Here is a 15,561-nt window from a genome sequence, read left to right as displayed (position 1 = left end):
AAATTATTAACCACTATTTTTAATGTAAATTTATTTTATAATTCATTGATAACCGTTTACTGTTGTATTAATAGTTAAGCATTTCGTGTTTAAAATATACTTTTTTTTTAAATAATCGGTATAAAATTAAATAGATAATACAAAGTCCTTAATCTAAAATAGTTATATTTAAATATGAACTTAAAATTAATTTATATAAATTTATTATGTATTTTTTGAATGAATAGAATTGTATTTATGTTTAAATTTAATTTTAAAAGTATTTTTATGACTGAATTTTGCTGAAAATGCATAATATACTATTACCTTATTATAAACCTTTTTATTAAATTCTATCTATAATGACATAGACTTGGAAAATTACACGTTTGTTATAACTAAATTATTAAATCAAAAAATACCAAATAAATCTAATTTTTAACCAAAATACCCGAGTTGAAAATCAAAACATTTTTAAACTTCAAAAAGTGATGCTACATATTATATAAAAGAAAATTTAATTAATTTAAAAAAAAAATAACAACGCAGATCATTGTAAAATCAATACATTTATTGCTTCGCTCAGGATTTAAAAATAATAATTAATCAGTTTTATCTACAGACATGTATATGGATAAACGTGATTTTAAAATATAAAAACGGTCACCAATGAACTGGAAAATCACCACTTACTTTAGTATATTAATCATGATACCTATATCTATAATTTTCAATGGTGCTTACATAATGTTATGGTTAAAGTATTTATCAAAATCACTATCACGGATAACTAAGATAATAGTAGGTTTATCTCTTATATATTATTATGATTAAATCAGACAATTTATAGGTATCAGGTGCGTATCCAGGATTTATAGAGATAGACGTTTTTATTTTATATTTACACACTCTTTATTGTCATCAATCTTCGTGTTATTAATAAATAAAATATTAAATAGAAATATAAGAAAATATATTCTACTGAATATGTTGAATGTCATTCAACCACCCAAAATATTCTCCTGGCTTCATCACTGATAGGTATCGTAATTATATTTCTTCATTAACAAATAATAATTACTACAAATAGTTGTTTGTCCTGTTCAATTCTGTTTTTTAAAACAGCACATATTATATTTTAAAATTATAATATCTATAATATTATGTTACTACAGTTTAAAAATAATCATAAATTAAAAAAAGATATTTAGTTAAAAGTATGGTAGGTTTTAAAACAATTCATACATGGACTGGCCAACATTTTCATTATTCTTATTTTCATGTCTTTTTATTGGAACCACAATTTTATTTTCTAGTTAGCATTTCTTATCCTAAAATTACATTAAGTACTATACGAACTAATTTCAAAACTTTCTATCGGCTTTATAATTATGAATCACGTCCTGATCATTACTAAATTACAATTCCCCCGATTCCTTTATTGTAAAGAATTTCATTCAAAAGTTAACAAAAAAATTGTATTATTATTATTTTCTGTTCACCGTGAAAATATATCTTTCAGCATTTTTAAGAGAACATATAAAGTATACAAATTAATTCATGATGTCGTATATATTAAATAAAAAATTGATAATAATAATTATCTTGAGATGAAACGTAACTATTTGAAAAAATAAAAATATTACTAGAAAATTTCAACTTTTTATTTTTTACTTATAAATTGATTTTGATTTTGTATTTTGTTTTATAATATCATAATATTTTATAGAAATATGCCATTAGATATCATAGTAATTTACTGTCGTGTATTTTTTGATATTCCCGTTTTAATATTAATCATGTAATATTTTTCATAGTATTTCCGGAAATTTCCCAACTCCAATTTAAACACAATTCATTTGCAGTGGTTAATTATATACAAAGTAGAGTTTCAAAAGTCTATTACTGCTCTCAAATTACATCGAAAACGTACAAATTTAGAGACAATTTATAATAAGATAACTAATATATAATCATATGCATTAAACTGTTCAATTTTGAAATGCGAAGAGAAGTGCCGGCACTTCTCCCAATGCAGTTACTTTCCGGTGAACCATAGCATTTGTGGCATAAGTGTATAAAGTACCTACATGGCTTTATCTAATGGTAGTAAAATCTGACGAAGTTCATTTCGTACGCGTTTCGTTTGATCTACCAAAGTACCGTTTCGCGTATGTGCAGTATTCGTAGTCTAGTCGGTGAATAAGATTATAATATGAGTGGGTGTAGGTAAATAAATGGATGTATTAATAATGTAGCGAAGACAAGTTAAAAATAAAACGAATTTATGAGATCAATTTATTTTCGGATATAACTCGATTTATTCTTGTCAAACGTATTTCATGTTTCGCACGGTGTTGTCCGACGCTTTATCAACATTTTTTTTTTATATGGTTATATCAGTCAACCACGAGAATAATAAGAGTGGAATTTTCAGCCTCGTGCCTATATTGGGTATTGGGTATACATTATCACTGTTATAGAAACGAGTAGGTACCTATAAGAACATGTTTTTGCCTTCACCGCCGTATACCTGCCATATTTCTGCAGCGCTTGAAGCCTATCGAACTTCATATTATTGCAATAATTATCAAGGCTAGGGATGTTTCTCATAACTTTGAAACAACATTTTTAACCCCATTACGCATGGACATGGTTTTCACATACTATTTCATAGTAGTATTTCATGAAGTGTGTAAAACCTAAATACAATTTTGATACTAACTTTGCATTCAGTAAAATATATAAAAACTAAAAACTGGTAATATTACTTTAATATTATGTTAATTAAAAAAGTTGCAGCGCTCATAATGTTTTCATTAAATTTGTTGGACGTTAATGTTTTTATAGTAGTTATCTTTTCATTTTTTTTTTTTTTTTTTTTTTTTTTATAAAAATTCTTTAAATGTTAATAATCAATATTTTTCAAAAAAATCTCACGCAATAATATTCGATGATTAAGGTTTGAAAGGTGTTATCTATGGTATTTTTAAATTATGATGTTTTACTAAATTGTATTACACTAATATGCTTAAAAATTAAAAATACAATCCGCCGAAATAAATTATAATATATATACATATATATACGCTGGACACAATTGCACTATTTATGGATTATGTATAATAGGTATTCATAATTTATTATGACACTGTTTCGATTATTTCCTTTAAATGGCGGACACCGTGACCATTATCATACTACTTAAAATGACAAGACTGCTATATATATATATATATATATATATATATATATATAGCTAGCTTCTGCAGTATAGCAAACTTTTTGTTGTGTTTATACTATTCAAACTGTCCACTGCAATGTCTTTAACGAGGGTTTTATTACAGAAAACGATAACGCTGCTAAATGATTTTGCTTTCATATAATAATAGAATATTTTACATAATATATAATTAAAAATTATAATTTATTCTTAAAATAGTATTAAATTTATAATATTTAGGTTGTCACAAAAAATAAACTATTATTTTAAGCTGCCGAAATTATTTTAATCAATTAAATAACATGCGGTAGGGTAATTTATTTTTTTTCCATTTACTAAAACTAAAAATCAGGTGTAATTGCAATTTTTACGCTCTACCAATAATTAATAACCATTTGTTCTATATATAAGTCTAAGCTATAGGTCTTACGAAAAAAAAAAAAATACATCTAATGCACGGGTTTAAATAAAAAAAAATATTTAAAATAACGAGGGAAGTAAAAATACGTGGAAAGTATATATATTATGTATAAATAAAGGGATAAAAAAGGGAAATAAAAATATATTATTCTACGATATAGAATTTTTTAATTTATTCATAATATATTATATACTATACTATATTATACTGTGAAGTACCTATATGATAGATATTATTGTATATAAACTTCACGGAAATAAAATTAATAATCTCTACTTAACATATAATTTTAATTAAATGATAATTTTAAATACCTGATATTTGCCAATATGTATCTGGTTTATTATAACTATATTTCACTTGTGCAACACTAGTGTATACTTTTACATCAATTATTACAATATCTATGCTTGCTTAGAGTATATATGTTATAAATCAATATTTTCAATATTTATAAAATAAGTATTTAAATACATAAATTATTATAACTATGATCATTGATGTTGCATAATTTAAATTTCAGAAATTATCAAAAGAAAACTTAGTTTAAAATATAAAATTTTAGCTATTTATATTTATACATAAAAATATAAATGTTGAATAATGGATGAAAATAAATAAATCTTACAAATTAAAAATAACGAATTATCTAATTCCAATAACGATCAACTCTTTGTGACTATAAAATAAGGAAAACTTATAGACGCACTTACATGAATAATAATTTAAATCTGCCTCTTCTATGGAAGATATAAGAATATAAGATCCTTTATATTGCATCCTTTATGCATGAATAATAATAATATCTACTATATGTCCATATGTCCACCGCTGTCGAATGACTCAGATTGTCTCGTACGATTTATATGATAAAATTATAATACCTACGTTATTTGTCTACGGTTTCAGTTCATTTTTCTCGAGGATGAAGAACAGAACGCCGTATCAAAAGGAACTACAGATTTTACAAACGAAAGGCTTTCGATGTATAATGATCATTATTTACAAGGTAAAAAAAAGTAACGTGTAGTACAGCAATTTATACAAGGAGATTATTCTAAAAGAAACTCATTATTTTAAAAACTGTGCGTGTTTAAGAATATTTTTTTTACATATTTTATACAAATTTAATCCATAAAAAACGAAATTTTTGAAAAAAAAAAAAGTGTTTTGGTTTATAATTGTCGTCATTTTTAAGTATTTTTTATTTATTTATGGCAGCATATATTTTTATTTTATATTTCAAGCATTAGAGTTTTTGAATTTTTGGATTTGCTTACATTTTGAAATTGAAAAAGTTAGATAATTAGTTAGATATCAACATATCTGTCCTATCTGAAGTTTAAAAGATAAAATATGGTAATAATAAGGATAGTGAAAATATAATTTCTTAAATAAAATCCGTATTATCGACCTCAAATTATTTATAAAAAAATGTTCAATAATTTAAATATTTTTTGAGAATATCCTATGAAATAATCACCTAATATAAATTTACGTGTATAATTCGTTTTGACGAAATATTTGTTTTATATTAATTATAACTTACCTTATTTTATTTTTGATTTTTTTTGTGTCACGTTGTAACAGAACCGTTTGCAGGCAGTGTAAATCAAACACGCAAGAACGCACAGGAAGAAAACAAGAACAAACACATATCTTACAATGTCAACACAGTGTTCAACGGCAAAGATTATTTAGTACGGAGATTTTAATATATTTTTTTTTAATTATTATATTTCCGTCAATTATTGTTTGTGATTGTTGCTTGTTTATCCATCGATCGGTAAAGTGATGCGAAAGGAGAAAAAAATGTTATCACAACATTTTCAACGGACCGCCTTTCAGTTTCTTTTTCATAATATGTTTTTCTTTTTTCGAACAGCAAATGCCGTCGGACCACAGGAACATGGCACAAGACGGTGTGGCTAGTCGGATGGGTTTCTACAATAACGGCGATCCGCAACAGAAGCGCGAGTCCGAAACGGGAATAAGCGTCGACAGACAATACGACACCGGCTACAATGGAATGCACGAAGGTGAGATGTCAGCCGGTGGATTCCCACCGAATGGACAACAGTTATTAATAAGTATGTAGGAGATTAAAAACAAATCGATGTATTTGCACGCACTCACTCGCGTGTATTTGACAATAATGGTATTGGATCACAAACGATAAAAATTATCATTGTCGATTGCAAAAAAGGTTGATCGGCATCAGTATAAACGATATAAAGCTAATTTTCACTGATTTAACTGATATTTTTTTTCCAGGCATAAATTAAGTCGCAATCAGAAAAGCTTAGATTTTTTCCTATAATATAAAAATAATTTAAAATACAAAAGTATTTAATCTATAAGAATCTCAAAATCAAACAAATGAGCTGATTAATCGGATTATTGTTTTTGCCAAAACTAGAATACACAAGTCACACTGTTCGTTTTTAAGTCACCTTATCCTTATTAAGTACCCTCTGGTGATACGCCGGAATTCAAATATCAAAAATATTCAAAAGCTCTTTTAAAGTTCTTAAAAAAGTTCTCAATAATATCAATTCAACGATTTATGGGTCTTGTTATCATAAATAGAGTTAATATGTTGAAAATCAATAGCATCAAAATAAATAATGAATACAAATATGGATATTATATTTTCGAAGTAGGTAAACATTATTTTGTTCGTTGACGATTTCACATAACAGTACCGTCGCTTAGCTACCAAAAAAATATTCAGAATTTTGTCCACGCTACTGTAGGCAATCGAATGTGATATCGAATGAGTATAACACGAGTAGAGTCCGGATTTTAATACCTTAACAACTATCAAAAAATGTTTTTAAAAAAAATAACAAAAAGTCTTTACAACGCAGTAGTACGCTTAAAAATGTAAAATTGTATTATATAGACATGCAACTTTTTCAAGCGACAGGAATACGATGATTTAACTTTCTGAATTTTTAAAACTTATTTATCTTATAACTAAACAATAATACCACATTTTAAACTAATAATAAATAGTATACTAAAAACAAGTTCAGTCTTGATGTATCTCAAACCGTCTCGATAAAATATCGCATCATCTGATGATCGCTGAAAATAGATAAAGACATTATCAAACTCATGACTCATAAATAGAATGATTGACATTTGGAATAGATGAAAAATACCGAAACATTATTTAACCAAATATTTCAAAAATAATATTTTTTAATATAATATTTCGAATTTCTTTATTCACAATAAATGTATTATATTACAATTAATTAAGAATCTATTTACACTAAAAATAAATACAGTTGTCTAAACATTTAAAAAAAATTCGAAGTAAAAGTTCCACCTTTGAAGTATCTATTACACGAAACGAATTATTTACTTATAACGTATATTGTCCCAGAGTACCTGAAATATAATGTACTTTGCATTGAAATCCTGGCCAGTCATGAGCAAAGTCATATGATTTTGTAAAAATTAAACAAAAGAAATTAAATCACATTTTTTTATAAAATTTAAATTTGTATTTAATAATTAATTTTAAAGGTTTCCGACTAATTAATGGTTCAAATGGTTTTACATAAAAATGAATAAAAATAACATAAGATAGGTGTGCCTACTAGTGTGCCTATTTTATTTTTTTAAGATTAATGTGGTTTTTTTTTATGTATTGGAAAAAATATTTACGTTAAAAATATTGTTTAGTGAAAAGCTATAAATGTAAAGGTAAATATAAGAAAAAATAAAAATCATCATAAATAACTATTAACTAACATTTTTTCTTGTAAATTAATACATTTAATATTTAAACCTAAGTTTATCTTAAACCGTAATTGTTTCAAGAAGTGTAATACCACGCGGATTGACGTTTAGAACATATCCGCAGTACACAGTATACGGTTCGTATAGGTATTTAAATAGTTAAATCCTATTTTTCTAGAAAAATATGAGTGAGCTGAAAAACTGTACGTCAATAAAAACGCGACCCGACCTGATGTCGACCAACTAGTAAAGCAAATACAATTAATACGTAACAATATTATATTTTTCACGTTATCCGTTTTCGTACAATAATATATAATATTATATTGAATTATGTACAATATAATAATTACGTCATAATATTATATAACAGTGAATCATGCGTGTTTTGCGGACAGATAACTATCAGTGACATTTAAAATTTCGTCAAATGTTTTGAGTATTAATATAAAAACTTGCTGAAAAATAAGCTATTATTGTTCTATTTTGTTAAACAAAAATTAATGGAAATATGATAAAACAATAAATATAAATCAAATTTTTGGACTTGACATTAATAACTTCGTTTTAACGAACTTAGGATTTAATACGCTGCCCATTAAACTAACTAATTTTATATAATTTCGAAATATAATTTTAATCGTCTTTTACTTTTTTTGAAAACATAAAAAAAAATTGAATTTTAAATGAGTAGTTAATTAGTAATGTCATTAAAATTTATAAAATGTACGAAATAGTGGATTAAAGTTTTGCAGGGAATTACTCATTTTAAATTCAATGTCTATATATTGAAATGTTCAGAAACATATTATAATGATATTTTTAAATAACTATCCATAAGATAGAATGATTGTAAATTATGCTAATGGTATAAACAAAATAGTGGGTAAACGTATAGTGTTATTATTACGCTGTGAAGATTTTATTTTTATTTTTAATTAGTCGTATATAGAACCGTACTAATATCAGATTTCGTTTCTCCGCGATAAATTAATGTCCTCCAACATTGCAGTTTTAATGAATATCCATTGTTTACGAACGAACTCTTCCGTATCGTAGGAAAGCAGTACGAGAGGGCGAAACCTTTAAAATGTCGGCAACCCTGAAAGGATAAAAAGAAAACTCGCAACATATTGAAGCACATTTATATAAAGTCCCTCTGAAACCAATTTTGGAGCACATGGTTAACGGATTTGGGTCAAAGCCAAAATAGTAACACACAACTGTTTGAAAACCTGCCAATCGAAACACTTTGCCGAATTACGAAAAAAAATAAAACAATAGTAATAGTAATAATCATTTTATTTCCATGTTCGGGCTTAACGCGTACTTTCAAAGCCTATATTATTATTATTATTATAAACTAGCATTAATCATCACAAGATATTTTAACGTTTAAATATTGTGTGAAAGGTGTTATTAAACGCGATCGTATGATATAAATAAAAGAAAAAGTTTCCGCGGTGAAACAAATTAGATTTTGATTATATTGTAGTAAACGGATAACGTTTCAAGACAGGTGTATTCGAACCATGCTCTTATTTTTCACAAAACGTTTTAATTTCGGAAAGTTTTGTTTATTGAAAAGTATTTTAAATTAGAAACTCGTGTAATAGGTATAACGAATCCCAATTTAATTCATTTGTTGACTTTGAATTCAACTGAAAATTTCGTGTTGGTTACCCACTGATTCATAATATTATTATTTAAAAATAAATGAAATAAAATTTAATTTAATAAACGTTTTCGATGTACAGAGTAATATTTACCAAACATGTTTACCGCCATTTTTTCTGTATATTTGAAGGTTTTATTGGTTTTAAACTATACCACATAACATTCCTTAATTTACGTGCTCAAAATATAAGTTTTTTAAAATATAGCTTTTATTTAAATAGGATATTTAAATATTCCAAAAATCACCGTTTAGAAAAATTTGAGTTATATTTTATGTCTTAGAAAAATGTGTATTTGAAGAAAAACTCGAAAATTAATGATAAAATCTAGAGTTAACAAGTTCTCGTTCTAGTACGGAAATGCATCACTAGATCACCAACGAAATTTTATTCGGATCCCGTATTATTAAACGTTCGTTATATGTATATTATTTTATTGACGACTCTTCGATATTCGCCGAGCGCACAAATTTAAAAATTTCCCGACTGCTCCGCGGAAACCCGGTCATTAGCGTTATCGAAGACGTCGCGTCTTTCCAAAAATATCGTTATTATTTTATTTTACCACGCGTACAGTTTACTAATAATATAAATATCATATTGTCTCGTGATAAAATATGCCGTCCATCCCGTCGCTTATTCAAACGAACGTCGTCCAAATAAGTACAGTGTTTAAAAGCGATTATTTTTAAGAGGATTATCTTGGCATCTTTCGGATAAAAACAGAGACAATATAATTAAATTACGTCCCGTGATGAATGCAGTCAAAATTTACTAAGCCCCTTTATTCCGAACGTTCCCGGGTACGTACCGTTTTTCGGATATTATTGTGTTTTATTTTCATATTTAGTGCTATTGAAGTTTTGAAAAATGATGTTCGAAATTGGTTCATTAGTCGGGTAGATCACTTTGTGATATTAATGATTTATCCCTCAAAACCTCTACGCGCGATGGCATTAAACATTATTTATAGTAAAGTGCACTGGGTTTATTTCAATATTCATTATGCACACTGTACAATATTATTACTATATATCTAAAATATATTCCAATACTTTTAATGTTAGTAATAATTATTATTATCGAGATATTGCGGATTAAAATATATTATAATTTATAACGACATATTATTATGCACATGCTGACTTCATAATCGAATTATTTCAATTAATAATGTATTCGTCTAATGAAATAAAATACAAAGGCGATAACGGCAGTTAATTCAATATTTGAAATATTATTCAAACGAAAGACTGTAGGAACTGTGCAATTATTACGTTATCCCTCAGTAATATAATTATATGTAGAAAAAAATCAGGTAGTAAACGATTAATGATGCACTAAGAAAACCACAGTAGAAGGAGGTCGTGTTGTATAAAACGATTGAATCCGATGTTCGTCACGACTTCACGAGCCCAACTAAACAAAAAAGTACATATTTCAAACGACCTGGTGTACTGTACCCACCTCTTGTAAACACAATGATTCACCGAAGAATGTTTACCATCCTTTTTCTTCCATACGTAAACGCTGTTATTCAAAATTCAAATATTAGAACTTATTATTTTTTTAAAGGCCATATTTTAAAATGTTTAGTGTTACTGGGTCTTGTAGAGTTAAAAATTTCTGTTTTTTTAAATGAGGATGTTTATAATATCACCATTAGTGTCTACTAAGTACTGAGTAGACTTTACTCATTTTTAGTAGTACAGGAAATCTCAAAAATGTTAAAATATGATATTTAAGTTTATGTAGGTACAAGTTCTAAAAATAATTATTTAAATAAAATAATTATTAAAAAAAAAAGGTAGGCAAGTGGATACTGCTTTGATGTACATTAGGTATTAAACGAGTCACTACTATGATTGGATTGTGTTTAGTTAAAATTTTACGATGTATCATTGTATACAAATAAAATTATTAGCGGAAACGGCCTGTAGGCAAATAATACCACTAAGTATATTTTGTGATATTTATTGATATAATAGCTATTAAAGTAATTTATTTTATATTGAGTATTATGGTAGGCTGATTACATTTTTTCTTGGATATTGTAATATTTAATTATTATAATAATATTTGTGGAAATTGCAATGTCTATAAATAAATCAAAAATAATCAAACATCATGCATAACAATATTGACAAAATAATAAACATTTTTGTTTGTTGACAATATTTAATATTTTACAAGTGAATATCCAATGTCATATTTGTATAGGTAAACATTTGATGAAAATTTCAAGTACTTGTTTACATTTTTAGTCTTTTGAGTTCCAACAAAAAAACAAAATCGATTTTATTGAAAACTAATTTTACGTAATAATTTGTTTTTACATTTTTAATTTTAGTCTATTTAAAAATAGATCAGAAACTACACCCAAAATTCAATATCAAAACTTTTTTTTTAATTACTTATTAAGTATAGTTAGTATACCACACACACACAAACACTCGTTAAATCAATAAATTCATCGCTTCGTTCAGAATCTAAAATAATCATTCTCAGTGAATCACCTATATGGCTATATAGTATATATATATATATAGCGACAAATATATAAATTAAATCATTCGATACGAATCAACGATACTTAGTAATATATTCTAGGTATAAGAAACACTGTTTTTTAAATTTTTATAATATTAAAAAAAAAGAACGGCTGACAATTTTTTTGGAAGATTTTAATTGGACATCTACATTATGATATTTCGTGCCGTCAACGTCATAATGGATTTGAAGCGTAATTTTCGTCTCTTTTTCATGTATTATATTACTATGAGAAAATATGTTCATTTTAGGTTTGTTATTGGTATACGAGTCATGCACGATTAAATTACATTAATTTCCGATTGGCTCTCGAAAATTGCTCTTAATAAAATAAAAATGTTTCGTCACGTATTAATATCATGTTATAGCGTACAAGAAATGAAAAAGAAGATCCATTAGCAAAAAGCCCAAATCATTATAAAATTAACGTTTCAAACATGAAAACTATCTCTAAAGTCTAAAAGTGATATTCGGTTACTTTCAACTCAAAAGACAAAATAAATACATTCAAGAAATAAAAACATGTCCTTGAAAAATTCTTAGTAGGAAACCCGAGAAAGTTAATAATAACCAGATAACATTTATAGGTCATACCTAACTCACACGAGTCACACACAGTTTCCAAATTAATCAGTCAAACAAAAAACTAACAATTTACATTTAGTATGCCTTATCATGAAGCATATTCGCACTTTTACAAAAATACAATAATATTATACTTTTAATTACTGCTGTCACTCTGATTAGTTTGATCAACCAAAGCAATAATCGATTTCTTCATCACTTAAAAACTATAAATAATATATTATATTATGTATAAGTACATATATATTATGATATAATATAAATAAATCATATCGACTTTTAGCTAATATACGTAATTAAAATAATAAAATGTTTTTTATTCTTTCAAAACCAACCATAATGTGATATATTGATGTAATTATTTTTTTAATGTTATACTCGTATATTCTTCATCGCCTCAGTAACCTCGAAAATGTGTGCGTTATTTTTGTACAACGCTGTTAAAACGTATTCGATTCGCGTATAATTGGAATTCGGAAGTGGTTATATGCAAATAATAATAATGATATACTCTAGAGTATAAATTGTTTTTTTTTTATGTTTTACAGCTGATCGCGGACGGAGCAGGAAGAAGAAACGTGACTTTTTTGGTGCTATGAGGACCCGGTTCAATAGATCAAAGTTCAGGTCCAAATCGATCGACGCCAATCAGCACGACAAGTACAACGATTTGTACGGTCTGTCGCCGGGACAGGCGCGATCGATATCGGCGGACGGCACCAGGAACTCGTCTGAACCGTCCATTGGTGAGTGAAACCTTTATTTACTAACAACACGTGTCTGAACGAAAAAGTAAAAAAAAAAAATAACGAAAATTACGTAAAAATATAATATACATATACGTATATTTGACCTATAGCGCACATACTGCAGGTAGGCAAGTATATCATGTATAACTACTTAAATAATATTATAATATACGTAATTATATTTTTATTACTCATTTTCAAACCTAATTTTATTTCATTGTAACATAGCATTATAATCATATTTTTACGTTTTTTTTTTTTTTATCGTGATCGACTTTTCCTATTACCTTACTCCTTTTGGAGTAGAATAATTAATTTTTTTGAAAATTTGTTTTCGTTGTAACTTTTCCAAAGTACATCGTATTTATACGACATTTTATATTGTTTATATCAATTTTCAATTTCTATTTATGTACTTAGAAATATACACAGTCGTTAAAAAAAAAATACGATACGAAATAACGAAAATGTATATTTTTTCGTAAATAATTAATGTTGTAATAAATACTTTGAATTGTATCGAATATTTATGAATATTCAAAAAAAAAAAAAAAAATACTGAACTAGTAATTTGATGTAGCCAGTTAAAGCGATCACCCTGTGAAGTCAGTACATTGGAGGGGTAGGGAGTTAGTTTAAATTAATAATGAAACGCTAGAGGACAGGTCAATATTAATATAATCATATAGGTACACACACGTTTATACTATATTGTTACGCGAATTATTGCGATACAATATTATGGACTCGTGTAATATTAATATACATAACGTCGATACGGCGCCACGAAAATTTAAATATATGGAATTTGTATAATAGGTGAATAATACCGTAATAGGAATACTATGTACATTAGGTAGATCGTAGATATATTATATCGCACACACCACACAGCGTGCAGAGAGCTTGTTATACATTAATAATATTAATTATTTATTTAACGAAAACGACACATACTCAAAAGTACATAATATTATTTAACCAATGTATTTTTATAAACAGTATAATATATTAGTATTACAACGAAATAACTAAAATCGTTATCCTTTGTTTAAATTTTTTATGTCATACAATTTTTAACTTAAACTGTTTTTTCTTATTATTTAAAAAAAAACTGATAATATTTTCGATTTTTATCTCATAAAATTATCTATTAGATCTAATTTAATAGATACAAAAAACCTCAATCTAAGCCGATGAGTAGAGCGTTTTATTTACTGGAAAAATTTTCTTCCAACAAAAATATAAACAAAAAATACTTTATTGTAAAACTAATATGTTCATATGTTCATTTATAGTTCAAAAGAAATTAATTATTTCAGTTTACCACAACTAAAATAGCTATAAGTAAACACGTGTTTTAAAATTTTTGATTGTTATAATTACTTTTATAATTTTGTTTGCAATAGTTATTAAAAAAAAATTCTATCGAACAACAAATTTATTTTCACGGTAACGTATCTATTTTAATATTAGTATGTACCTATGAGTTTTATGATAACGTCACACAGTGTATGGATTATTGTATTTCGTTTCATCCAAACTTTTAACGTAGACATAATAATACACTCTTTTCATTAATCATTTCGTGGAGACTTTAAAGGATATGTATATAACCATACTAAAGTTCAAAATTGAGGAGGAAAAAATGTGGCCGACTACGAAACATAGGTGCTCACTTTCAATTCCGGTAAATAAATGGACTCATATTCAAGTAAAATCCTTTTTTAAAATTCAAATGCTCTGCAAGAAAAATAGTACCCGAAACATGACATGGGTACTTAAAATACACTTTGGTATAATAGTGTTCATACAATATTTGAATTACTACACAACCAGCATAATATTATGGAAGTTTTTTTTTTTATTTTATTCGGTTTTACGCATCTAATAATACACTACATCAGGTATCATGGCGGTTAACCTCTTTGTATCCGAGTGTCAAAATATAAAGAAATGTACATTGATTATGTTTAAGCACCGTGTCAGTCATGCAATCATCAATTTAAACTCGTAATATTTCACAAAAAATGTATTTTGCAAGGAGAATATTTCCAAAATACATGTAATCAGTATCGCGCATGCCATCACCACGTTACTCAAATTGGCCTAATATAGATATTTTGTCGAAGAACGAAATAAAAATACAAAAATAAAATGTATATTATATAAAATCAAAACTATATTAATATCATAAAATCGTTGAATCGTCAAAGTATAGAATTATAAGACGCATCGTGTTATATAATTGTTACGGGTCGGGCAACTACAACGGTTATATTCGAATAAATTTAAATTATATTTTATCATTTTAATAAATCGTTATACAGCTGTCTGTCCATAAATGACTTATTAAGAGGACTTAATACTCGTATGTGCCGTCAGTGTCTAACTAATTCGTAACACAATACAATTTATGTTCTTTTAAGTTCTATCAATATTTAATTTTACACTTTTTTTTTTTTTTAATATTAGACTTATTTATCCTGGTATCAAATTTAAAAATATAAACATTATTTAAGACCTCAATTTACTTTTTTTTATATGTATTAATTTAAAAAGAAGTAATGGAGATTTTAAAATTGTTTATTTTTTGTACATTATGAAATACTTTTAACATTTTTC

General features: G+C 26.3%; 1 protein-coding gene across 3 annotated transcripts in view; it reads left to right on the top strand.

Moving 5' to 3' along the window:
• Positions 1 to 15,561, top strand: part of LOC132923875 (uncharacterized) — a 115,897-nt gene that overhangs the window by 74,679 nt on the left and 25,657 nt on the right. The window contains exons 8-11 of one of the 3 annotated variants that reach the window (XM_060987857.1): positions 4,533 to 4,632; positions 5,226 to 5,323; positions 5,509 to 5,713; positions 12,736 to 12,933. In XM_060987857.1, the coding sequence (XP_060843840.1) occupies positions 4,533 to 4,632; positions 5,226 to 5,323; positions 5,509 to 5,713; positions 12,736 to 12,933 (601 nt within the window). Of the gene's footprint in view, positions 1 to 4,532; positions 4,633 to 5,213; positions 5,324 to 5,508; positions 5,714 to 12,735; positions 12,934 to 15,561 lie in introns of all 3 variants that reach the window. The other 2 variants (XM_060987855.1, XM_060987858.1) reach the window with 2 other exon arrangements.

The sequence above is a fragment of the Rhopalosiphum padi genome, chromosome 3 (assembly GCF_020882245.1).
Source record: "Rhopalosiphum padi isolate XX-2018 chromosome 3, ASM2088224v1, whole genome shotgun sequence".
In the NCBI taxonomy this organism is placed as follows: domain Eukaryota; kingdom Metazoa; phylum Arthropoda; class Insecta; order Hemiptera; family Aphididae; genus Rhopalosiphum; species Rhopalosiphum padi.
Note: the sequence above shows the minus strand (reverse complement) of the source record. Positions and strands in the feature narration are given on the sequence as shown.